At 51.9% G+C, this 25300-nt stretch overlaps 1 protein-coding gene across 15 annotated transcripts in view; it reads right to left on the reverse strand.

Moving 5' to 3' along the window:
* Window positions 1-25300, reverse strand: part of ARHGAP22 (Rho GTPase activating protein 22) — a 166033-nt gene that overhangs the window by 32634 nt on the left and 108099 nt on the right. The window contains exon 1 of one of the 15 annotated variants that reach the window (XM_082718789.1): window positions 3459-3646. The exons of 11 other annotated variants lie outside the window; for them this stretch is intronic. In XM_082718789.1, the coding sequence (XP_082574915.1) occupies window positions 3459-3510 (52 nt within the window). In that variant the 5' untranslated portion in view covers window positions 3511-3646. Of the gene's footprint in view, window positions 1-3458; window positions 3647-15145; window positions 15266-25300 lie in introns of those variants that run through there. 3 more of the 15 variants (XM_082718790.1, XM_082718781.1, XM_082718780.1) reach the window with 3 other exon arrangements.

Below are 25300 nucleotides of genomic sequence, written 5' to 3' on the forward strand. Positions count from 1 at the left end.
CTCTGAGAAGTTACACATTTAGCTCACAAGCAAACCAGCGGAAGGGCCAGGATTTAAACCTAGGTTTGGTCACCTACACACTCATTCTCCTCTGACAGTGGAAGGCAATGCATGGAAGAGAAAACAGGTCATTAAGGCAAACTCTGGGTTTGTTTTCGTTTTTGTTTTTTTACAGCCTTCGATTATTTATGTAGACTTTTTTCTTTGCTGCTTAGGAAAGACGTGTATTAGCTTTAAAGAAAAAAAGTCTTAATAGCCAATTATTTTAGGAAGAAGTGCATCATGAAAGGGTCTCTTGCTATTATTTTTGGTTTCCCCCCATCCTTTCCTAAACCAGTCTGTGTGACCACTGTGTTTCCAGCCCAACCTGACAGGTGTGTGGACCTCTGAGCCCAGCCTGGGGCTCACCCTCGATCCCACCAGGGGCAGCACGGGAACTTGGCATCCCCAAGTGTCAGTCACACCCCACACCCCAGAGGCTGAAGGAAATGTAGGTTGGCTGCTACATTTTCGGAGGAATAAAAGGAGATACTCCCCTCACTTAGCACCTGGCCTCTAACAAGCACCCTTTCAATGTGAGCTTTTACTGTCACACTCAATTAACGATGACAGAGAGCAGAATTTTCCCACCTAAGCACTACTGATATTTCCCTCCTGGGGTCGCAGCCGGTGGTCTCGTGCACAGGAGAACGTTTAGCAGCATCGGCCTCTTCCTGCTAGATACCCCTAGCAGCCTGTCCCTCTCTCCCAGGCTAGCCACCAACACAGTCCCCATATGTTGCTCAGTGTCCCTTGGCGGGCAAAACTGCCCCCAGTAAGCATCAGATAGAGAGCAACCAAAGGCATGCTTCCTCCAAATCTAAATGTCTTTTACGATTCTACAGTGTGCGACATCCCACACCAGGCATAGCTGGTCTGATAACCGCCATGACTTGTCTCATGCCAGCCTCCTCTTATGTTCCCACCTTAGTGCCCGGCAATCAGGTACCTCGGGCAGAAAGTTGGGGTCACCTGGCTTTTTCCCTCCCCTTGTCCCCACATTGACCCACACTGTCCTCTGGTGGGCTCACACAGTCTCGGGACTTTCTGTGATGACCATGCCATTCCCATGGTGATAGTTTCTCAGTTCACTGTCCCCTCCCTGCCCTCCAGACCCACTACCTACTGCCTGGGATGTCTCCAGGCACCTCCCACCCACCCAGTAGGAAATCCACTCTGGGTCTGCCCCACCCTCCCCTGTCTGGTCCAAGCGACTCCCTCTTCTAGCTACTCAAGTGGAAACCAGACGCATCCTCAGCTCTGCTCTCTCACCTTTCAGACCCATTTCTACCGGTAAGTTCCATTCGTTCCTCTGCCAAAAGATGTTCAAAATCTGACCACTTTTCACTGTGCTACCTGGTTCTGGCCACCTCCTTTCACTACCGGATCACTGGGGTCATCTCCAGGCCCTCCTTTCCCAATAAGGCAGCCACAGTGGCCCAGTAAGACCCAAACCAGCTCACAGGCCTCTGCTCAAAGCCAAAAGTGCCCCTCGCAGCAGGGTCCCTCTAATGATCTTCCAGACCTCTCCCTCCCACCCCCACCGTTGCCCTGCCCCAGCCCCACTAGCCTTCCTACTGCTCCTCTGACTCCATGGGGGCTCTCTCCTTAGCTCTCATTAGTCCCAGTATTCAAATCACTGGGCACACTCTTGCCTGAAGGTCTCTGCACCTGCCCTTGCCGTTACTGTTGCCCCTGGAAGCTGTTCTCCCAAAAACAACCTTGCCTCTTTCAGGTCTGTCCTCAAATGTCACCTTCTTGGGGCATCTGTCCTGATCACCCTATTTAAACATCTTCACCCACCGTAACCCATGCCCCTTCCTGGCCTTGATTTTTCCATAGCACCTGGCACAATCCAGTACACATATAGTTCATGTGTTCACATGATATGTTTATGTACACTGTTTATTTTTGGCCTACCCCCACTCTGTCTATCTCAGCAGCAACGCCAGCACACCAAGCAGTGCCTAGCTGGGGAGGGCCGGCAGAGAGTCTGTGATGAATGGAAGGTTAATTGCAGCAGAACCAAGGTGAAGGGCACACAAAGCACTCGCTCGAAGGTGGGTGTGATATCAACGAGTGGGTGAGCATCCCGTCTGAACACCCACAAAGGAAGCGGTGCCGTGATCCCCATCTTACAGGAAAGGATGCTGAGGCCCAGAGATGTTTAGAAGCATGTCCAAGCTGTGACATCAGTGAACTAGGACCCTGGGCAGACTGGTTCCTGATCCTGTCCCCACTCTGTTCCAAGGGACCCACCCCAGGTGACCCTTCCAGGACTTCAGCCCTGCTTTTTTTGTTCCCAGCCGGCCTTTCTTCCCCTCTGAGCTCCTCAATTTAAGAAACTCCTTTTGTGCTTGAGTTCTCTCTTTCCACCCTTGCAAGGGGCTTTGGAGGACAGGGGGTAACTCCAAAATGCAGAAGATCCCGGCAGGGGTTCCAGGACAGGAACCCCCCATATCTCAACCATTCCGTTTATAATTGAAAGAAAAAAAGAGTAAATGGTATTTACAAAAGCAATTTTTTAAACCACCGTAGTGTAGGGGACACATTTTATGACATTCAGGTGAAAACGATAGTCATGCTGATGTAATTAATCAAACACTATCTATATTAGGCCAGGAGTTATGGAAAACTGTTTAAAAAATAAATCACTATTTAAAGGTGACAGTAACTGCAACAGATGACCTGCCCCTCAGCCCTCTGTCTCTCTACTGGGAACCTAGGAGAGTGGAGAGCCCCAGGGAAGGCCCCGCTGATGGACTCCGAGGGGCAAAGGCCAAGTGTGGGAACACAGCTGTGGGAGGCGGTGTGGGCCAGTGGAAACATAATGCAAGCTGCATGTAATTTTTTAAATGTTTTCGAAGCTACATTTAAAAAGTATAAAGAGACAGGTGAAATTATTTTGAATAATGTATTTATCCCAACACATCCAAAATGTGTTCATTTCAACCTGTAACCGACAATTTTAATCCCTTTTTTATATAAGGTCTTCAAAATCTAGTGTGTATTTTGTACGAACAGCACACCCTGACTAGCCACACTTCAAGTGTTTGGTAGCCATATGGGCTGGTGGCTCCAGGACAGCCTCAAAGCTGGGGTTGTAGGGCAGGGGAGAACCTCCACCCTCAGACTCTCTGAGACTGTATGTGGGCAGGGTGAGGGTTGCAGCTCAGAGCAAAGCCTTGGAGCCAGCTGGGCTTGTCTGCAGTCTCCAGGGCTGCCTCACGGCCCATCCCTGCCCGCCCATACCAGGCTGACCCCAACCTGGATCCAAGCCGCCGTTCGGGTTCCTGTCCTCGGTCTCTGCTCTTTCTTTTGACCTGACTGGAGTCACCCAATACCACTTGCCCTTCAAGGGTTAATCACCCCTGGCCTCGTGTCCCCGGAGCCTGCGCTCCTCTGGGCTGCCCACTTACCCCTGGGCTGACGCTTGCTCCTCCTCAGGTGCCTGGCCGGGCAGAAGGGCATGGTGTGGCCACTGGGGGCTGTGGCCAATGCCAGGTGTGCGGTCAGGCAGTCAGGCGGGGTCTGGGCTGCCGGGGCTGTGGCCGCCTGTGCGCTCGGCTCTGCCGAGGGCACTGGGCCAAGACCTTTTGGCCTCCTTTAGGGAACTTCTGCACTTCTCAGTGCCCCAGAGCCAGGACTATCCGGGGCGGGGCCTGGGCGAGGAGGCCAGGCCAGCTGGATCCTCTGCACCCCCTGCTGGGGGCCCTCCCACGGCTGCAGGGTCCACAGGGTTTCACACTGCTGAAATCCCTAGGCAGGTGCCCTGCGCCAGCCTCCTTGCACTCCCTCCCCTGTGTTCCTGCCCAGAGCTCAGCAAGGGCCTCTGCCAGCAGGCCTGCCACTGAGTCTCTCTGGTCCTCCCAGCGAGCTAAGGCCCGAGAGCACAGGGCCGGACCCCCAGCCCCACGAACTCTGTGCTTCAGGGTCCTCACCAACTGGAGACTCGGAAAGCCCACCTCGGTGGGTTGGTGGGGACTCAATGAATACACACGGAATAAGCCTGAGAATTTCAGTGCTTACTGGCCACAGACTCTTTTGGTTTCTATTTCTTCATCGGGAAAATGAGGCCCCTAACCAGATCTCCCTGGTGAGGTTCTGGTGGGGACTGAATGGGACAAGGAAGCTGTGAGCTGGGCATGCCACCTGCACAGGCTTTGTAAGCCACCACCATCCCTGCTGAGACAAGAAAGACGAGGCCCCGGGGGCTTCCAGTGGCCCAGGGCCACTGCGCTGACACAGTCAGGACTTGAATTTAGCTGTCTGGGACTCTTTCCATGAAATCAGCTGCCATCCCTATGGTGTCTCTACCATCCTGGAGACAAAGAGAGTTGGAGACAGCCCCCTTGTCCAGCCTGGCTGTCTCTCCTGTATCACTCATTCCTTCCAGGACATGGTATCAGACCCTGGACCGTGGGAAGCTCTGAAGTTATGTCCTAAAGGGCTGGGGCAGGCAGCAGACACGAAACTCTGGTGAGGCCATGCTAGTGTTGATGCCACCTGTCCATGTGCCCATTGCCCCCATTTGTCCATCTGTCTGTCCATCTGTCCGCCCACCCATCCACCCATCCATCTGTCCAACCAGGGTGAACGCCCATCCATCCCTTCAACAAAGAAAAGCAGCTAATTAAGCATAAAATACATCTGCCTAAAACTCTTCAGAACGCCTACTGTTCTTAGAATAAAATCCAACTCTCCTGTGACCTTGGGGGTCCAGGTTCCCTGACCTCATGTCCCCCCACTTGTCCACCTTTACTGCCATCAGCCATTTGGACTCTCTCTTCCTCAGACTCCCTGTGGGGCCAGCTCCCTTGCACCTTCACACCCCTGCTCAGATGTCATTACAGAAACCCTCCCCTTCCCTGGGCGAGAACCTCTGTCAAGTAACTGTCCATCCTGCCCAATTACTCTCACATTCTTTTCTCTGTAGAGCTTATCACACTGGGAAATTAGCTTATTTCTCTGTCTACTTGTTTATTGTGTCTCTATGAGAGGAGGTAAGTTTCATGGGAGTGGATCATGCCTCCCTTGGTCTGGCCGGGATCTCCAGGGACTGGTCCCGTGTCTGGAAAAGGGTGGGAGCACACTGAATGGCAGTGGTCACTGTGGGGACACATGGAAAGTTCTGTGAAATGATAGGCAATCTCACTTCAGACAACATCCAAGTTTTATTGAGTCTATACAATACTCTGCGCATGGTTTCTGTTTACAAACTGCATGTTTTAGCTCAGTATTTTAGCTTCACAATGACCCTAGAAGGTGCTACAGCAATGACAGCTACTTTGCAGATGAGAAAACAGGGGCTGAGTAAGATGTCTGAGGTCATACGCCTGAGGGCATCTTGCAGTGGCCCTGGTCAGCAAGGGGAAACTGCACCCCGACTGGTCCCCTGAAGTGTTGGCCGCTCACTCCCTACGCTTGCAGGCTGAGGACCTGTCCTCCTGCTTCCATCCCTGTGGTGGGCAGCGTCTGAGAGAGCCCCCAGTGAACCCTACGTCCTGTCCTCACACCCTCTGGAATGTGGGCTGAACCGAGTAACTTGCTTTCAATCACTAGAAATGGCAAAAAGTGACAGATGTCACCTATGAGATTAGGTTCCAAAGAGACAGTCTTGTGTCTTGTGTGCCCAGTGGCAGCAGCCCTCAGCCAGGGGATGAGAAACGACTAACAACCCACCTCTGCCTTTCTAGAAAGCCCTTTTATGGTTGTAAACGTGAGAGAAAAAGGAGACTGGGGAGGTAGAGGGCAGAACCTCAGAGATGCCCCAGTGCCTGGAGGAAAGGCTCAGGTCCCCCAGGTACCTTTTGGCCTCTCTTAAATCTGTTTCTCCAAGAAAAAACCTTAGAAGGCACTTGACAACGTTTAACATCCATTTTGATGGAAATTTTACATTAAATAAAAACAAATGGACCCTTCTTCAACATGGATAGAGCGAAGCCAGCCCTGTGTTGCATGGAGAGACACCATCAAGGCCAGAGACAATAGGAGCATGCCCACCATTGTCACTGTCACTTCCCATTTTCCTGGAAGTCTTCAGCAGAGCAATCAGATTGGATTAAGAGCATCAAACAATAAAAGCTGGGGGGAAGGTATAGTGTTATTATGATCATTGCTATTGTTATCTAAAGTCAAGGACCTGAAAGCGATTGCAAGCAGTAAGAGAATGCAGCAAGGTGTCCAGACACAGAATTAATATACACAGACCACAGGCTATTTATAAATTAGAAGAAACAGAAATCCCATCACGTAGGTAGGAAAACCCACATAACACAATACCGATTCACCCTGATTTCATCTGTACATCAACTTGTTTAATTTAAAAGGAAATGCTACGAGTGTTTTCTTGCCAACGCAAGAAAACACTCGTAGCATTTCCTTTTAAATTAAACAAGTTGATTCTAAAAGTTCATAACAAAAACAGCAAAATGCATTTTGGAAGAAAAAAAAAAGAAGTGAGGCCAGTTTATTAAAATGGAGTCAAGGATCCACTTACAGTAAGTAAAACCAGCCAGGTCCCTCAGTACGTGAACAGAGACAGGTTCAGACATGCACTGGAGTTTGGAAACAAGAGTTATTTCAAGTGGGCAAGGCCAAGACGTTATTTAATAAATGGAAGCGTGACAAAGGGATAACCACCTGGGTAAAAATGACCCAGTAGGATCCTTATAGCTCACCTTATAAGAAAATAAACATCCACCATGGACCAAAGGTTTCAAGATGAAAAATGAAACCCCAGAAGCATGATGATCGATGGCGGTGGGAGGACTTTCCTGTGATCTCCAAATTGGGGACGGCCTTTCCATAGATGACACAAACCACCAGAGACCACAAAAGAAAGTTTTATTCCACAGAAGTTAAAAATATTTGCATGGCGAAGAAAAGAAACTGAAAAGACAAATGACCAAGGTGAGAGGGACAGACAGTCCCCAGATGGGACGTTCTGTGGGGGTTAAAAACCATGAGGCTGTGCTTAATGCCCAGATTTAGAATGTTCTCCGCTTGATACTGTCAGGTGAGAAACATGGTATGTGACCATTTTTTTGCACAGAAAGGGAGGGAAGAAGAATAGAAGAAATACTTGTTTGTTTGAGTATTTGTAAAATATCTCTGGGAGACACTGGAAGACTCCATTGGGAACAGTGGCTTTTCCTGGGAGGGAAGTGGGGGGCACAGGGAGACCGGCATTCTGCCCTTTGAAATATGATCCATGTTATCTATTTTAAAAACTAAATGGCCTGGGCAGATCAGTTGTTGGGCGTCTGCCTTCTGCTCAGATCATGATCCTGGAGTCCTGGGATCGAGCCCCACGTCCCCATGTTGAGCTCCCTGCTCAGCTAAGAGCCTGCTTCTCCCCTCCCTCTGCCTACCGCTCTGCCTGCTGCTCTCTGTCAAATAAATAAATAAAAATCTTTAACAAAGGCAAAACTAAATGACAACACAATTTACTTAACCTCTTTTTAAGTGACAATAGAATTTACTATAAAGTGACAGGAGAAAGAGGCCTCACATCACCTACGGGCCATGGGGGCAATGAGGGGTGGGCCGCAGACTGTGCACTCAGCAGGCGATGGCCTGAGAGGGCTACTGGCCGCTGGGCCTCACTGGGGTGGGAGGGGCTCGCACCTGGAAGCACCAAGCAGGGGGGGCCCTTACCATGTTGGTAGGAGCAGAATTTTGCATCTCTTTGGGGAACAGTTTGACAACATCTATCAAAATTTCAAATGGCCAGCAATCCCTTCCTTCAAGGGAATTTTCTCTGTGGGTAAATTCACTCGTGTGTGGAAGAGAGCTCCAAGAATAAGCTGGGGCAACTTAACAGTCTATCAGGTCACATAAATAATGCACTGATTAAATAAGTTATGTATTCCCCTCCCCCCCAAAAAAGAAGGTGGCAGGGGAGGTGATAGGGGATGATCCATTATTACAGAAAAAGCACAAAACACTGTGAACAGTATGCGGCCCTTTGTCAGAGTCACAGGAACGCAGGGGTGTGGTTGTGCGAGCTCATGTCTGCAAGGACCAGCAGCATGGGGCACAGGGGGCTGGGCTTGACTCGGGACAGGAGGCAAGGGGCTCGGGGGCAGAGAGGTTTACTCCTCCCTAAGGACACTTCTGTGTGTGTGTGTGTGTGGGTGTGTGTGTGTGTGTTATGGACACAGATTACTTTCTTGAATAAAGATTTCTTCTTATTGTTAAGCAAGGTGGTAGTTCTTGTGTTTGGTCTTGGAAAAGTTAGACCTGCCTGTTCTTTGAGTACTTTTTTTTTTAAAAGATTGTATCTTGACGTCATCTCTACACCCAACGTGGGGCTCGAACCCACAACCCCAAGATCAAGAGCCACATACTCTATCGACTGAGCCAGCCAGGGGCCCCTTAAGTACTTTTAACTTAGGAAAATGTCCCGAATAGCCTCCAAATGGTCTGAGTGCCAAATTCCCCTCTTGCCAACCCATCGCACAGCGGAGTTTCATTTCTCAAAACCAGCGCTCCCTGGGAAATCTTCTGTGGTTCTGGGGATGCTGAGGTTTTTAGGGAATCCATACTGACCTTGCCCCAGGCAGCACCCGTGGGAGAAGAGGACTGTGATTTTTCCCACAGAGACGATTGCAGAAGTGAAGGAAGAGTGTGGGGCTGGCTGGGAAATGCCTGGCCAGAGGGTCCTTTCTGAAACTCAGGTCAGGCCTCTCCCTTCCCTGATAAGAACTCCACACCCTGGCCTCCCTCCTCTGCCTTCAGGCCGTGTCCCAGCTTCCCACTGGTGCTCTTCTGTAATCAGCAGAGCGAAGCTTTTCAGGTCAGCCAGCTACTCCCCAATCTCAGCGGCCACTCCAGTCACTCTGCCCCACTTCTTGTTCCTGGGATATGCCATGGACTTCATACCTTGCTGTCTTTGCACAGGCTGTTCCCTTTTCTTGGGAACACCTTTCCACTTTCACATTCAGTAAACTCCTATTTATTCATCAAGACCCAGCTCAAATAGCCCCACTTCTCCATCACCTTCCTTAACGGCTCCCCCCCTCGCCCACTCCCAGTTGTCCTTATCCCATTCTCCCTTCCACAAATAGTACTGAAGGTCCACCATGTGCCAAGCACAGTGCCATGTGCTGGGGACACAACAGTGACAAAACCAAGAGTCCCTGCCACTTGGAGAATACAGCCTGGTGGGGAGGGCTGGCCTGAACCATTATCACAAACACACACAAAACCGCCATCACAAGCTTAGGAAGCATTCCAGAGGTCTTGGGGGTTAGGAGCCAAGACCTGTAGTTTGAGAACTGTGTCCACAGGGCCACCTGCCACCAACACCTTGGGCTCACCTGGCTCTGGTCTCCTGAGCACCATTGGGGAGCCAGGCCTGCGGGGGAAGCCTGCATGGCTGGGATCAGAAACCACTGCTGATGGTAAGGCCAGGGCCTGCTGACCCTACCCTCCTTTAAAAATAACTTATGTAGAGAGAGGGGAAAAAAAAAACCCCGAGTGAAGACTAGCACTGTATTCCAATGCAGCAGCTGGCTGTCAGAGGAAGAGCAGGCTCTGCGCTGCTTGGGGGGGAGGGGCGGCGGCGGCAGGCGAGCGGGGGGGGGGGGGGGGGGGGGGCTGACACTTAGAATGGGAAAAATGCAATTTATGCTGAGTGACCTGAAGGAAATAATGGTGTAATTCATTATTCTAGGGATGGACACGGGAATTAACATTTATGAAGCGCCTACTCAGTACTACCTTCCTTACAAACCCTGGGATCCAAGCTCTCCAAGGTCTGCGCGCGGGGTTGGTGGGGGGGCTCCTAGTCCCTGCTGCCCACCCCCGCAACCCCCCACCCCATTGCTAATGCCGGCGCTGGCTTGTACCCCTCCCAACAAGAGTGTGCAGGAGAAGCCCAGGCCAGTGCTCAAGGCTCCCACGCCCTGGGATCTAGTGAGTGGTGGAAACTTGCCGGGCATCCAGGACACCTCCTCAGTCCACACCCACCCCGTCCCCTCCCAGCCCCAGGGTCCCACCCTCCCCAGGCTCCCTTCTCGCCTCCTTGGGCACGAGCTGCCTCCAGGACCTCTCCTACACCTGACGGAACATTTTGCTCCGGTGAGGGCATCAGCACATCTGTCAAATCAGTGAGCAAAGAGCTGCGGGCTGATGGGAGATGTTATTTAGGGCAGAAACTGGAAACTTTGCTACTTCCTCTTGCTACTTAGTGCCCTCTCCGACTAACTCCACTCTCTGCCTGGGATCCTCACAACCGAAGCCTGAGACAAGGGCTCGGGTGCTGGTGGGCTTGGGAAGCTACCCGGGGAGAGGTGCAGGGTGGGGAGGGAACCGCAGAAGTGGACAGAGCCCAGAAGGAGGTGAGATGGAGCAAGGGGCTGCCCTGGGGGCCCAGGGGCTCCCTCCTGCCACCTCATGCACTCTCAGCCCAGGGAGGAAAGGGGAACAGCTACCCATTGGCTCTAGTTACCCACTGGTCAAGGGTAGTCCCGGGAGATTTCACTTCCCTCCCCTCCTTCCTCCACTTGCTCTGAAGGACCCGACCTGTGCAGCACTGCTAGGGAGGCTCTTCCTTTCAAAGGGGCAACAGATACTCGGGGAGACCCTATTGGGCCAGTTCTATGCCTGGCACAGGGGTAGGGGCCGGGCAGGCGGTACGTGGGGGAACAGGACAGGCAAGGCCCCACCCTCCTGGAGCTTATTCCTGGGGGAAGGGACAAAGGACAAAAAAGGAGACAAGCTCAAGGTGGGTGACTAAAGCAAGATGGAGTGGGGTTGCTACTTAAGCAGGGGATCAATCAGTAAAGGCCCTCTTGAGGAGGGGGCCCCTGAGTAGAGCACTAAGTGACGAGAGGGGCTGGTTTCCTTGCACTGATCTGGTCTGGGCACAGAGGGCTGAAGGTGGGTGGCAACTGCAAAGGCCCTGGGGTAGGAAAAGTACTGAGGTCCTTTGTGGGGCTCAGTGCACCCAGGAGGGTGTGAGTCAGTGGAGAGGTATGTAGGAGGTGGGGTCAGGTATCCAGGGTGGAGATGCAATGATGCAGGCCGGGCAGGGAGGGGTACAGGAGCTGACGAGTGCCTGGGTTCAGGATCTGTCCTGGTGTTGGTAGTGATCCAGAGGAAGTGCAGAATAAGGTTAAAGGATCAACCTTCAGGCACTGGGCCCAATGCCAGAGAGAGGAGAGGGTATCCCATGTCCTACCACATCCTGCTCACTGTCTTCAGAAACCGTACCCTTTAGACAAAAATCTAATAAATAAAAATCACTTTGTAATTATAAGCACCAGTTTTCAAAATGCTGGTGGCTTCCCTTCTCATCCCCTTCCTTCTGAACCCCACCTGGGCTCAAGCCCCGCTGCTTGAAAAGCACAGACTCAAGGGGGATCTCTGCCCTTCTCTTGGCACTTAGCTCCCCACACCCAGGCCCCCTGGACTGGCATCACAGGGAAGGGGCTGGGGTAGAGGGCAGGGACTGACGGCTGCTCAAGGGCCCGGCCTGGATTCTCACCGCTGATGCCAAGAGGAGGCGGCCAGCCCACAGCTACATCCCATTTCTCCTTTCACCCGGACAAGTTCTTGTTTGTTTCCAGGTGCTGGTTACACCTCAGAACAGGTGTTTGAGAACCACCCGCCATGCAGGACGCTCTGGGCTCCTTCCACCGCACACCTGAATCCTGCCAGGTGTCATGCTAGGAACTGGGGACAACAGAAATTAAGAGCGGGTCCTCAGGGAGCCCAGGGCAGGTGAGTCAGCCACAGATTGGGAAGCAACCCCAAAAGACAAATCAGCAACAACAAAGACATCTGCTCTCTACTCCAGAATCTGGAAGCAGATCGATTTGAGGGAAGGTTGCTCCTCCCCTGCCCCTCCACTCTTTATCATGGAGGTCACCAGCCTCTTCTCTTGTTCTGCATCACAAAACCTCTACCTCACTGGCACCGGTTACTCTCTCTGGTGGGGGTGGGGGTGTGGGGTAGGGAGGAGGCCTGCAGACAGCTCTGTTCCCTCCAGCAGCCTGGAGGAGTAGGGGAAGCAGTATTCCCCAGATAACAATTTCTATTCTCCCAAACAAGCTGGGCTCCTTGGCCAAGGCCAGGTGGGCACAGAGGGGCAGGTCTGGAGGACTCCCTGGAGGTGTCCCACAGCAAATACAGCCAAAGGCCTATAAGTAATTCTGCCGGCTGGAGAGAAGGGCTGAGTGCAGAGGTCGGCTCAGGGAAAGGGACCTGTCAAATGGCACAGAAGTGCCCGGGGCTGATGGGGCTCCACATCTATGTTCTACTCACCTAATTCCGCACACTCACCCCAACCTCCCAGTTCCTTTCTGCCTGCTCTAGCTGCTCAAGTGGACATTTGTTGAGCCACAGAATCTGTTGGGCACAGGAGAAATTCCCTTAATTTAGTATGGACACAGTGGATCTCCCACTGGTACTCTTCTCCTTTGCCGGGCTGCTCTGGTGAGGCCCAGTTGGATGTGGGCCCACCACCAGCAGGTGTGTGGGAGCTCAGGGCTTCAGCTAATGTTCTCCCTCCACTTTTTTCACCCAAATTCTTCCAGTTCTTAAAAAAAAAAAAAAAATACACTTTTTATAAGCTACGTGTCTCTTGGAGGCCAGGTATAAACAGCCAGACAAGTCAGAAGTCTTGCAAGGATGGAAGCTAAATGTGTTCTCTGCCAACCAGCAGCACTCCCTAGTTCAGCTCCTAGAGGCTGCCATTCACAGGGTAGTCTAAGAGCATGGAATCCTCTGAAGGCAGCCATTCATCTGATAAGTTTAATGAGTGTCATCCCAGAGAATGACATTCACATCATCATCATCATTATTTTTATTCACATAGTCCAAATGCATCCCCCCCATCCCCCCTTGAGGCAGCCACTCTCATTGTAGTCTAAATGAATGGCGCCCTCTGGTGGCACCAATTCACATTACAGTTTATGTGAATCTTGGCCATCTCCCTCCCTCCCAGGTCCTGGAGTCGCACAACAAACACCGTGGCCTCCATGTTCTCCCATTTAAATCTTCAGACAACCTTGGCGAAGTACTCATCTTTCCACTTCCTACAGAAGAAAACTGCTCGAGGTCTCCCAGGCAGAGAGCCAGAGCTGGGATTTTATACCTTGTTTATGTGGTTGGTGTCTAGTCCTTCTCCCTCAGCAGAGCTGGAAGGACTAGGAGCAAAACCTCCACTCCTACAACCTCTCAGGGCTTCCTGCCCTGCTTCACCCCACAGCAAGCCCCATACTTGCATACTTGTGATAGGGAAACTGAGGTACAGAAATGCCAAGCTCATTGCCTAAATGGCTGCAGGCAGGGGATGACGGAGGCCTGTCCGTCTCAGAGGAAGGGCTCCACTCTCCAGGGCATCCTGCCTTCTCCCAGGACGGTAAGGTTCCAGTTCAACCTGCCCGGGCTCCAGCCCCGGGCTGGCCATCATCCACACCAGGGGGAACTGCTGTTCTTTACGTGGTGGTGCTTCGTGAGAATTCCCAAACCATCCTGGGCATCAGTCTCTCACCCTGTCCTCACCCCAGCTTGGCATCACAGGGCCCTTGTCAAGAGTCCCAGTTGGTGCTGCAATTGTGTGTCATGACCCCATCACTGGTCAGAGAGTGGCCCAGTGTCCTGCATGACCAACTGTTACTAGGGACTTGTTGGGGAACCACCAAGGACATTTAAAAACCCATCATGGGAGTCTGAACAGCAGTCCTGCCCAGCCCAGCTGCCCAGAGAGGGAGTTATGGGGTCCTGGCCTGTCAGGCCTTTCTGGGCAGTGAGGGGGTCCCTCCAGCAACCACCAGACACACAGCAGGTCCGCTGTGGGCTCTAGGCCTCAGGCACAGCTGGGATAGCTAAGCTCCTCCTTTTGGAGGAAGGTCTGATTTTTCTATGCAACACATGGTTAGGTGCCCATGGAGAAAGACAAACATTGAGACAAGCCCTTGACCAGATGGGGTTCCCGCCATACCCATGTCCTGAAGGGGACACAGGAAGGTCTGGCTGGAACATCTTTGGGCAGGGGCCAGCCCTGTCAGAGAGGACCTAGAGGTTCAATGTTTGGAAACAGCTGCCCAGTACATGGTCATTGGCAAGGCTGCTGGGGGGTCCAACTGCAGAGAAAACACTTCCCACTCCGCTGCTGGCCTGCTAATAGGAGCTCAGCTAACATGTACCTGAGAACACACTGGGATTTGCTGAGGTCGGGGGCAAGAAGCACAGGAGGTCCCTGCTGTGGATGGGAAGGACACGAGCCCCCGCAAATGCCAGAACTCCAGGGCCCTGATTCTGGACAAAAGCCTTACCTCTTGGGTCCCTCCCTGATGAGCCCCAATCCTTCACTCTCATCAGTCCACCTAACTGTACCTGAGCGAAGCTGCGTGTGGCCTGAGGACAGGGCTGGCCAGACCTGGGCTGCTGGGGGGTGGTGGCCGCTGGGATGGGCACACAATCATTTACAGGGAGCCGAACGCCGTCCGGCATTCCCTTGGGTGGCCAGCCTGGCCTGGGGCCCACTCCGGACCAGCGCGGTAGACCAGAGTCCATCCTAGACCCCAGGGGCCTTGCCTGGGGTTCCCCAGGACAGGGAGAGCCCCAGCACCCCCATCAGTGGGGCAGAGGGGTGCCTCCGGCAGGGCCCAGACGGGATGCCGAGCACAGCAGAGCTTTGTTCCAGCCTACACCATCGATGGCCATGCAGACGCTCTGTGAATGGTGCTGTTGTGGTATTTTAAGAAGATTCTACAAATAGCACTAACTCAGAATGGGCCTCAGAGCCAGCTCCTGAATGCGGCAGCGGCGAGGGCGGGCCAGCCTGGGAGCTTGGGGAGGACAATAGGGCCTCACAGGGGAGGGAGGGCAGGATGTTGGGTGACCCTGGCCTTTTCCAGGGCTCCGTGGCCTCATTTCCCCCAGACGTACCCAGGCCCTGCCCCCATTACCCAATTCTGATGGGCGGCTTCCTGGGAATTTATTGGGAAGGAGCAGCTCCCCAGCCTTTGCGAATGAATAAAAGGAGGGGATGCGACATCCTTCTGGCGCTGCTCCTCCCGGATCTCTAAGCTCGGATGCTGTCCTCCGGGTCACAGGGGAGGGGGACACAGGAAGGAAGGAGGGCCTGAGGTTTTCATCACAAATCTTTATTAGGTAGCCAGAGAGACCCCAGAGATTCCTAGTCCTGGCAGCCAAGGACTATTAACTGGAATCTTTCCAGAAGAGTCCATTCTTGAGACTTCAAAGACCGCTAAAGAAAGAGAAAAAGAACAGGGATCTGGGGGTCATTTGGAGCGAAGCTCAAACTTCATGTGACCAGTGACATCGGGTCCCTTAACTCTCAGAGCCTCGACGCTTTCCTAAGACCCACAGTACCACCTCCCCCGCAGGGGGGCAGGTAGAAAATTCAGAGGCCCCCCGCAAGCACCATGCTTGGCACAGAGGCCCTTGCCACGTGTCAGTCCCGCTTCCTTCCCAAATGAAAGGCCAAGTTTATTTAATGGCTGAGTGTACTCCACATGTAAAATGTTTCTGAACTTCGGCTGAGAAACCTGGCAGGCCTAAAGGGAAGCCTCTTGACTCTGCGATTCCACAAAGACATGAGGGGCCGTGGAGTCGATGCAAATGAGCAGGGCAGGACAGCAGAGAGTGCCAGGGCCTGTGGCAAAGCAGACAGGCTCAGCTCGAAGCCCCATTGGTCCCTTCTGGTCCTTGGGGCATGCTGACATGACAGAGGACAGATCCCTGACACAGCTGCCCCGACCCCCCAGAACATTCTGAGCAGGGCCCAAGGCCAAGGGGGTGACTATGCACCCAGTCATCAGCGGTGGCAGTAAAGGGCAGCTGCCCCACACCTATCAGCTCCACCTGCCCAGCCCTCCACCGTGCCTTGAATAACTCTTGTCTGTCCTGCCCCTTCCCTCCATCATCCTCAATATGGAAGGGCCATCATGGCTCTGTCATGGCCCAGCCCTGTTCTGTGCACAGAACTTGCCCTCCGTCCATAGGGACTAACTTAGAATCAAGTTAGGAAGCCTCGTCCAGAGCCAAGAGCACAGGGGACCCCTAACTCAAGGGACCATGGGTGGGAGTCTCAAATGGGCCACTGACAGCCTGGGCGGCCTCGTGAGCAAGTCACTTCCTCTATTTCGGGCCTTTTAAAAAACTCATCTGGAAAATGAGAAGGTTTGGCTAGGTGATCTCTGAGGACCTCTCAGCTCACCCCCTCAGAGTCCAAATGTTCTATCTGTAAGGACTGATGATCTGATCATTGGTACTGAAGGGTGGATGTTTTCCTTAACCATCCCCTGGGAGGCCTTCCCTGGGAAAGAGCTTGTTTATTCTCCACACCGAATTGGGACAAGGTAGGTTGTAGCTTGTTCACAGGCAGGCGGCCCAGGACACGGCCCTGTGACCTCACCAAGTTAGAAGGTGCTGGTGTCTCCAGAGCCCCAGCTGTCGGGGGAAGCCCTCATTTGGTGCTGGTGGGCACTCATCCTACACAGGCCCTTTTCCTGCCCAACCTCCCTGCATTAGGCAGGGGTGGCGGGTGAGGGGGGCTCTCCCCACCAGGGGACTGAGGCCGGGAGCCCAGGCGCATGCCCAGAGACACACAGGTCAATGTGGGAGAGTCAGGACTGGATACCAGGGTGTCTTGAGTCTAAGACCGTTCCTGCCATCTCCCTACTCTGCACCCCCCAACCTATAAGGGGCACACACTGTCTCAATGAGCCATCGGCCCTGTTAGAGTGATAGAGACCTCTCTCCATTTGACTCTCCTAATGTAAATGAAGGGAACGATCTCATTCCAAAGACCTTTCGCTGCTCCTCAGTTCAGGGGCTCTCTTCTCCAGAAGTTGTTGATGCATGCTGACTGGGTGGGGTCCAAAATCTGGAGTGGAGGGACCAGGGCCCATCAGAACAGGCAGAGCCTTAAGCCCATCTGCAGGCCTAGGAGGTCCTGCTGGGCCAGGCCTGAAGTTTCAGGTACCAGATAACAGGGAGGCTGGGGGCAGTGACAATTTACTAACTGGCCTGGAAGAACTGCTGCGGTTGACCAGCCTCCTAGCCTTTCTGGTGAGCGCCCTCTGAGTCCTGGCCAAGGCTGCAGGCCTCCTGAGCAGGAAGGAATGTGAGAGCCTGCCAGGTGAGGGCCCTCCTCAGGGAGCTCAGGGACAAAGGCTGGGCAACAGGTGCAGAGGGCCTCCCACGGCTCCTGACCTAGACCTAGTGCTCTGTTCTCCGACAGACAGTCACGCGACAGGTGACAGGTGGGCAGTGGCCACTGTGACATCACTGGCCAGGAAGGGCCCATCTGAGTCTGAAAAGGTGGAACTGATCCTGGGGCAGGGGGAGCCTGGTCCTGCAAGGCCTCGGTGAGTCTCAGAGAGCTCCAGGTGACTGAACACCCTTGCCTGTTGCTGGGGAGCCCATCCCCACAAGGAGCTCCAAGGGCTGGAGGTGGCAGCAGTCCTGCCTGTGACTGAGCCTCAGAGAGGAAACAAGCCCAGCTGAAAACAGAAGCAGCTGGTGTGCAACTGGCCTTCGGCTCTTCTCAAGCCGAGGTGACTGGGGGTGTCCTGCTTTCTGTTCCAGGTTTCGGGGACATGGGGCCTGTGCTGCTTTCTGTCTGACTCTGTGTGTGCTCCCTGCTGCTGGGGGTCAGAGTGAGCGCCTGGCTCTAGGTCACAGGCTAGTAAGTGAAATGAATGCATTGCTCCGGCTGAGAGCATAGCCTTGCACGCCAGGCAGCCTGGGGGCCTCCCAGCCCGGGGTAGGGGGTAGGGGGTGGGCTCCCAGCCCAGGGCGGCCTCAGGCCTGGACCTCAGTGCCCGGTTCCCCATCTCTGAAACAGAATCTCCCTGAAGGCTACTGCACGGGTTCCACGCAGCCCTGTCTGGGGAGCGCTGAGGCTGGGGCTTGGCATGCAGTGAGGGGCATGTGCGCTGGAAGAGCTTCCATTTCAACCGGGCGACACTGGCCTTATCAGTTTCAGACTCTTCCCCTAAGCCTCCAGTGAAGGAATCATCCTTCCTGCTACGGGGCAATTTCTCGTGTGCCAGCTGCCTTCCGGACAGAGGCCAAGTTCATTCTTCCCTCAGCACGGCATGCCGAGGGGTTGATATTCCAATCTGCAGACAAAGGTATCCCTCTTTGGCTTGGGACAAGGGACCTGTCCCCAAGGCCGCACAGACATCAGGCAGCACAGCCAAAACCCAGAACCAGGTCTGCCCCACACAGCTCCACGAGCTTCCGACAGTTCACACTGCCTCCTTGCAGCCGAGCCCTCAAGCACTTAACTCTCCTCCAACTTCCCTCTTCACATCAGGTCCTTTGGGGGAGAGACACAAAGCGTAGACTAGAGAATACCTAAAACAGCTCACATACCTCCCTCAGTCTGACTTAGCATCTTCCGAAGCCCCCTCCCCAGAGCACTGCAGCCACTTGATCTGTCTGGCCCATCCCCCACCCCCACCCCCAAAAAGCCCCATTTACCTAGCACTGTCATCCCACCTGATTCACTCTGGGGAAAAGCCCTCTCTCCAGGGCAATTGTCAAAAACAACCGGTGGTAATTCTTTATCATTACAGCTGTCTAAAGCCGGGATACTAATCTTGGCAAACAAGGCTGGCCAAAAGGAAGATCTGGGAACGAAGAAGTCCACCAGACCTGGCCTATTTCTGGAGATCTAGAAGCCCATGTAGAGCTGTGCCAAGGAGCGGGAGGGACCTGAGAGGTCCCCAGTCTCTCACTTCTGGCCAGCTACGCTCAAGCAGGGAGAGAAGACCAAGAAGTCATAAATTACCTGAGCTCTGAAGGTGCACTACAGAAATTCTAGAAAGAAAGAGCACCAAGAAAGTAACTATACCGGTAAAGGTAAAAGGCAGTATAAATGTATTTTCTTTCACTTTTTTTCCTTGTATCTGATTTAAAAGACAACTGTTTAAAGTAATACCTACAAAACTGCTGATGGGCTTATAATGCATAAAAGGTGTAATTAGTCTGATAAGAATGGCACAAGGGGAGGCAGAGAGCAGGCTGTCTGTCATCCCTAGAACAATCATTAACTTCAAAAATATGGTGAAGAAACAAAAGGAGAGGCACATGGGTGGCTCAGTCGATTGAGTGCCAGGATTGAGTGCCTATGGCACAATTCACGATCTCAGGATCCTGGGGTGAGCCCATGTCTGTCCAGGCTCCCTGCTCAGTAGGGAAACTGCCTGACTCACTCTCTCCCTCTGCCCCGCCTCCCATTTATGGGCTTGCACACAGACGTGTGCTCGTGTGCTCTCTCTCTCTCTCAAATAAATAAAAAAAGGTTTTTAAAGATTTTATTTATTTATTTGAGAAAGAGAAAGAGCACAAGCAGGGGGAGTGGCAGGCAGAGGGAGAGGGAGAAATAGGTGTGATCCCAGGACTCCAGAATCATGACTTGAGCTAAAGGCAGCTGAAGGCAGATGGTTAACTGATTGAGCCATCCAGGTGCCCCTCAAATAAATAAAACTTGGAAAAACCTTAAAATAATAAAAAAAAAAGAAATTAAAATGAAACAACAGAAAAATAACTATTTATTATAAAAAGAAGGCAGGAATAAAACAAAAAAACATGGCACACATAACAAACAAATAGCAAAATGGCTGACATAAAGCCATGTTATCTGTAATCACATTAAATGTAAATGGATTAAAAAAAACAAACTATATGCTGCCTATAGGAGACGTATTTAGATTTAAAAACAAACAGGTTGAAAGTGAAATGGTAGAAAAGATGTACCATGTAAACAACACACCGAAAAGAGTGTCAGCGTGGCTATACAAGTATGGGACAGAATACATTTGAAGGTAAAAATGTTACTGGAGACAACGATGAACATTTTATAATGAAAAAAGGGTGAACAGTTAGAAACATATGTCCCCTTAACAGCAGAGCTCCATAATTATGAAGCAAAAATGGACAGAATTGAAGTGGGATTCCACAATATTTGGAGACCTTAGTACTCCAGTTTCAATAATGGATAGAATGAGGTGGAAAATCAGTAAGAAAACAAAAGACTTGAACAATACAAGGAACCAAGTAGCCCTAACAAATACCTGTAGAACACTCCATCCAACAAGAACAGATACATCCTCAACTCAAGGGCACACGGAAGGTTTTTTCCAGATAGACCATATGCTAGATCCTAAAGCAAGTCTTAAACATCTCCATGGATTGAATAAAACAAAATATGAATGTGTACTCACTAGCTATAGAGCAATAAAATTAGAACTCAGTAAGAAAAGGAAATGTGGAGAATTTACAAATAATGTGAAAATTAAACAACTCACTCCTAAATAACCAAAGAAGAAATCATGAAAGAAGTTTTAAAAACACTCTGAGTTGAATTAAAATGGAAACACAATGTACTTAGCGTGAAACTTATTGCTATAAATGCCCACGTTATAAAAGAAGAGAAATCTCACACCAATAATCTTGATAGAACTGAGTGATCTCAAATCAGTAACAAGGCTTATGCTCTTGGAAACTAGAGAAAAACCAAACCAAACCCAAATCAAACAGATGGAAGGACATAATTATGATTAGACTGGAAATTGTTTAAATAAAAATAAAGACTGGAAAATGATAGAGAAAATCAAAAGAAAAAAACACCAAGTTGGCTCACAAGAAAGATAACCACATTTGACAAGCTTTAGCTGGACTAGCCAAGAAAAAAGCAAGAAAAGACTCAATTTGCTAAAACTGAGAATAAAACAGGAGACATCACTATCGACTTTACAGAAATAAAAGGGATTATAAGGGAATAATATGAACTGTACTGCCAACACATGAAATAACTCAGATGAAATAGATTCCTGGAAAGACATAAACTATCAGAACCGACACAAGAAGAAATACAAAATCTAAACAAACCTTTATTTAATAGAAGACTCAATGAAGGGGTGCCTGGTGGCTCAGTGGGTTGAGCCTCTGCCTTCAGCTCAGGTCATGATTCCAGGGTCCAGGGATCGAGCCCCTGGGATTGGGCTCTCTGCTCAGCAGGGAGCCTGCTTCCTCCTCTCTCTCTGCCTGCCTCTCTACCTGCTTGTGATCTCTGCCTGTCAAATAAATAAATAACATCTTTAAAAAAAGAAGACTCAACGAATAACTTAAATGATTCACTGATGAATTCTACCAGTCATGTAAAGAAGAATTAATACGAGTTTTAGGACTGAATTCCATGAAACATTGAACGTATTAAAGCCAATTGTTCACAACATTTTCTGAGAAAAAGAAGTGACAAGAGCATAGTTCCCAGTTCCCGTGAGGCCAGGATTCCTCTGAAAACAAAAAGAAAGACACTACACAAAAACCATGGACCAGCATTCCTTATGAATACACGCACAAACATCCTCAAAGACTGGCAGAATACAACCCAAATGGTCACCAGCTGATGAGCAGATAAAGAAAAGGTGTCATACGCATAGCAGGGCCTATATTTAGCCATGAAAAGTAATGACGTAGTGACTCACGCCACAACAGGGATGAACCTTGAAAACACTATGCTAGGTTAAGCCATTCACAAACAGCCAATATATTGTATAAAAGTAATTTAGCGGTTGCCTGTGGCCACAGGAAAAGCAGGGAGGGTTGTCTTGGGAATGGGAAGTGACTACTAATGGATATAGGGTTCCTTTTTGGGGTAGTGAAAATGTTCTAAAATTGGATTATGGTGATGACTGCGTAACTGAGTATACTAAATTCTACTGAGTTGTGCCGTCAAAAAAGATGAATTTGATATGTGAAACATATCTCATTAAATCTGTACTAAAGAGTGCACTGATGGGACATTTTGGGGGAAGTGCTCAGAAGCTGTAATTCAGGCAAGGGCGGGCACCAGCGACCTAGCTGCGTTGGAGCAGGTAGATAAGGAAAACTGTTTCAGGGATTCACATCATTGGGATGCCCTGGGTTTGGGACCCAGCATTCCTGAAGTAGAGCCACCTTACAGGGGCAAGGGCCCACAGGCTAATGAGACCAGAAAACACAGGACCAGGCATTTTCTTCCCTTCTCCCTTCAGGAGTTAGGACTCGAGCTCTCAGGGAGCTTTCTGCCTTGATGGCTAAGGTCAGGGCCTTCGGGCTCCCCCAGGACTGGCTCCTCGCTGGGGCCAGCACCGTCAACCATAGGTTTGTGTTGGTTAAACAGACGTGCTCGTGAACTTCATCCAAGGGGTAACAAATCCCTATCCCCCGCCCTGAGCGAGATGACCACTAGCGGAGGCCCTTTCTGCACGGATAGGAAGAGGCACTTGGCCTTCTTAATGCCTCACTGTTAGAAACCCAGAGAAGCTCTGAGTTTTTTCAGGGGACAGTGTGCGGTTTAAGCGGACACAACCTTAGGGTTCATCTAGTCTTGCCAATTTCTCTCTTTACAGAAAAAGAAACTGAGGTCCCCAGTGGTAACCCAGCTAAAAGGGGTGGAACTAGAACTACTAACAGGTCTCTTTGAGGTTAGCATGCCTGTCCCCATTCACAGGTGGGGATGTAGAGGTCAGGGGTGGCCTGGGGTCCCCCAGACAGAAAATGAAACCAAATCCTCTAAGGCTGGTTCCCTTTTTGAAAAGCCCACAGGTCTGCTGCCCAGGACACTTGATTGGGGAAGAGGTAACAAAGAGGGACACTCACAAACAGAGTGGGACCCACGCAGACTTTGAGCTACAGACCAAAGGCCTTAGGGCTCTGGGCCATGAGCTCAGCCCTGCAACAGGAGGCTCTAACTTTCTGACATGTCATTCTGACCTCCTGTCTGTCTCGTCAAATCTCTACCGTCTTCAAGGTCGGGTCAGAGTTCAGTGCTCGCACAGAGCCCGATTCTGCCAGCCTTCTGAGAAGCAAGCAAAAGACAGAGCCTGCCTCACCCTCAGGGAACGTCCAGCTCATTGGAGAGAGGACAGATTCTATATATGGATGCATGTACGTACTGTGACGTTTTCAAGTTCAAGTGTAGGATAGCAAGTGAGCAAATAAGAGGTATCAGGCTCTCAGGAAAGAAAGGCACTTAGGCCCAGCCAAATGTTGGGGTGTCCAGGTCAAGAGCAGGGTCAAGGTCAGTGCCAGCAGGGAAGAGGTGCTCCACTCAGAGGTGGAGAGAATATGCAGGCCAAGACTGTGAAAGCCAGCGAGGTGTGAGTGCAGCCTGGGGAACAGGGAGGCGGCCGACCGCACTGTGGCTGTGAATGGCGAGGAGAGCTCTGTGTGAACGCCCCTGGAATCCCAGAGTGTCTGTGAGGAGGGACCGAAGAGATCCCGAGGCAACCTGAGCAGGCACTGCCTGCTGCTGGGGCATGTGCTGCAGCGGGGACCGTTGCTGGAACATGTGCTGCAGCGGGGACCATTCACCTGGGGAGACCCATTGGGAGGCCACTGTCGTAGCCAGGGTAGTGTGCTTATAGGTGGCTGGGACCTGGGTGCTGGCCTGCGACGGAGACAAGCGGAGGGACTCAGGTGTATTTTGGAAACAGCACTGGCAGGAGTTGGTGATGGCAAATCAGAGGGACAAAAAAATCTCGAGTTTAGATTTAGCCTGAATAGCTTTGGCCACTGTCCAGTCCAGGAGAACCCAGCAGCGGTGGCAAGCAGGTCTGGTGCTCTGAGCTCCTGCCTGGGCTGGAAAAATGGTGACTCTGAAGGGTTTGCCAGCAAGAGGGTGGAGTGTGTGGGGACAGAAGTGAATGGAGGAGTGTCTACAAGGGAGCTCGGGGAGATCAGGAGCCCCTGAGCGACCCCAAAGGCTCGGCCCTGGGACACCTCCGCAGGCCTGCACAGTCCTTCCCTATTCTCTCTGCTCCTCCTCTTACAGGACTCAGCTCAGGCACCCACTGCCCTGGGCATTCTCTGAACCTCCAGGTTGCGTGGGACGACAGCCTGCCCAGAGCACCGGGGTTGGCTGTTCTCCCTGCATTTCTTCTCAGCCTGCTGTGTCCCTGTCTGTCATCTGGGTCTCTAGCCTGCCAGGCTCTGAGCACCCCAGGGGCAGAGCTGCACCCTCCCCAACTCTTATCCTGGAGCTGGGCACAAGGCCAGGCAACGGAGTGGGTGCCCAACAGACAACTGCTACATGGACGGACAAAACCCTGGATGGCAGATGTCTGCAAGCAACCTTGCAAGGGTTTATGAGAAATGGCACCTTCTCTAGAAGGCGGGCTCAAGCGGTTGAATAGGAGTTTACCCAGGAGAACCAGTTCTACCACCTCCGCCCACTGACAGCTTTGGGTCTCCCCAGGACAGAGCACACCTCTGCCTGCCCGTCCTGAAGGGTGTGCAGCCTGGCACACCGGCCTCTGCACCCAGGCTACCGGGTGCCCAACAAGCCCTCTGTGCATTAGGAAAGAGGCACAGATGCCATGCCCTGTGCCTCACTCTAGCACAGCAGAGTGATACATGGAATGGGTGCCTCTGGGGTCCCCCGGGAGTCCGACAACATGAACAGGCAAAGGTGATCATGACTGTCTCTTCCAGCTTGACTCCACGCACTGAGCACAGATGCTCAGCGGAGCACAGCTCCAGATCACAGAGGCGACACAATGGCCAACTAAGGGCAACAGACCCAAACCAGCCAGGCACTGGAAAGTGTGGGCCAGGGCTCAGAGGCAGCTCCAGATGCTGTGAGCCAGGAAACCAAGAGAAGGGGCCAGTGAGTGCATAGCACTCCAGTGGAGTGCTGAATTTTCAGGCTAGAGATGGACACTGCAGGAGTGGGGGGCAAAGGATTTAGGGGGCTGTTTGCTTAAAAGAGAGCACAATTACAAGGGTACTGGGTGAGATTTCCAGGGGAGACTTATAGACAGAGCTCAGAAGATGAAACAATTCTCAGCTGAACTTGGTGCATTAAAGGGGGCGGGGCCAAGAGGAGATAGAAGGGCTAGGCAGGGGCAGCGCCTATGGGCCAGAAGGAGGGCAGAGGCTGGGGACAGAGCAGGCTCCCAGGTACTCAGAGCACCAGGACTGTTCACTGGGTCCAGCATGCTGGGGGTGGGGGGGTATGCAGGGAGGAGAAGGGGGAGGCAGGGAGGCTGACAGCTCCTGGGGCACTGGTGTTGGATAGGTAAGGAGACAAGGGCGGGACTTGTGATGCCCACAGGGGTGAGAAGCTGGCTTTTTAAAAAAATGTTCTGATGAGTGACTTGGGACAGGTTTCTGCGCTGACAAGGAGCCAATAGAAGGGAAGATGAGGGTGTTGGGGAGACAGGGGACATGGCAGGGGATAAATCCTGGAAAAGAGAGGAGGGCTCCCAGTGCTGAGACCAGC

The sequence above is a fragment of the Mustela nivalis genome (genome assembly GCF_964662115.1).
Source record: "Mustela nivalis genome assembly, chromosome: 2".
Taxonomy (NCBI): Eukaryota; Metazoa; Chordata; class Mammalia; order Carnivora; family Mustelidae; genus Mustela; species Mustela nivalis.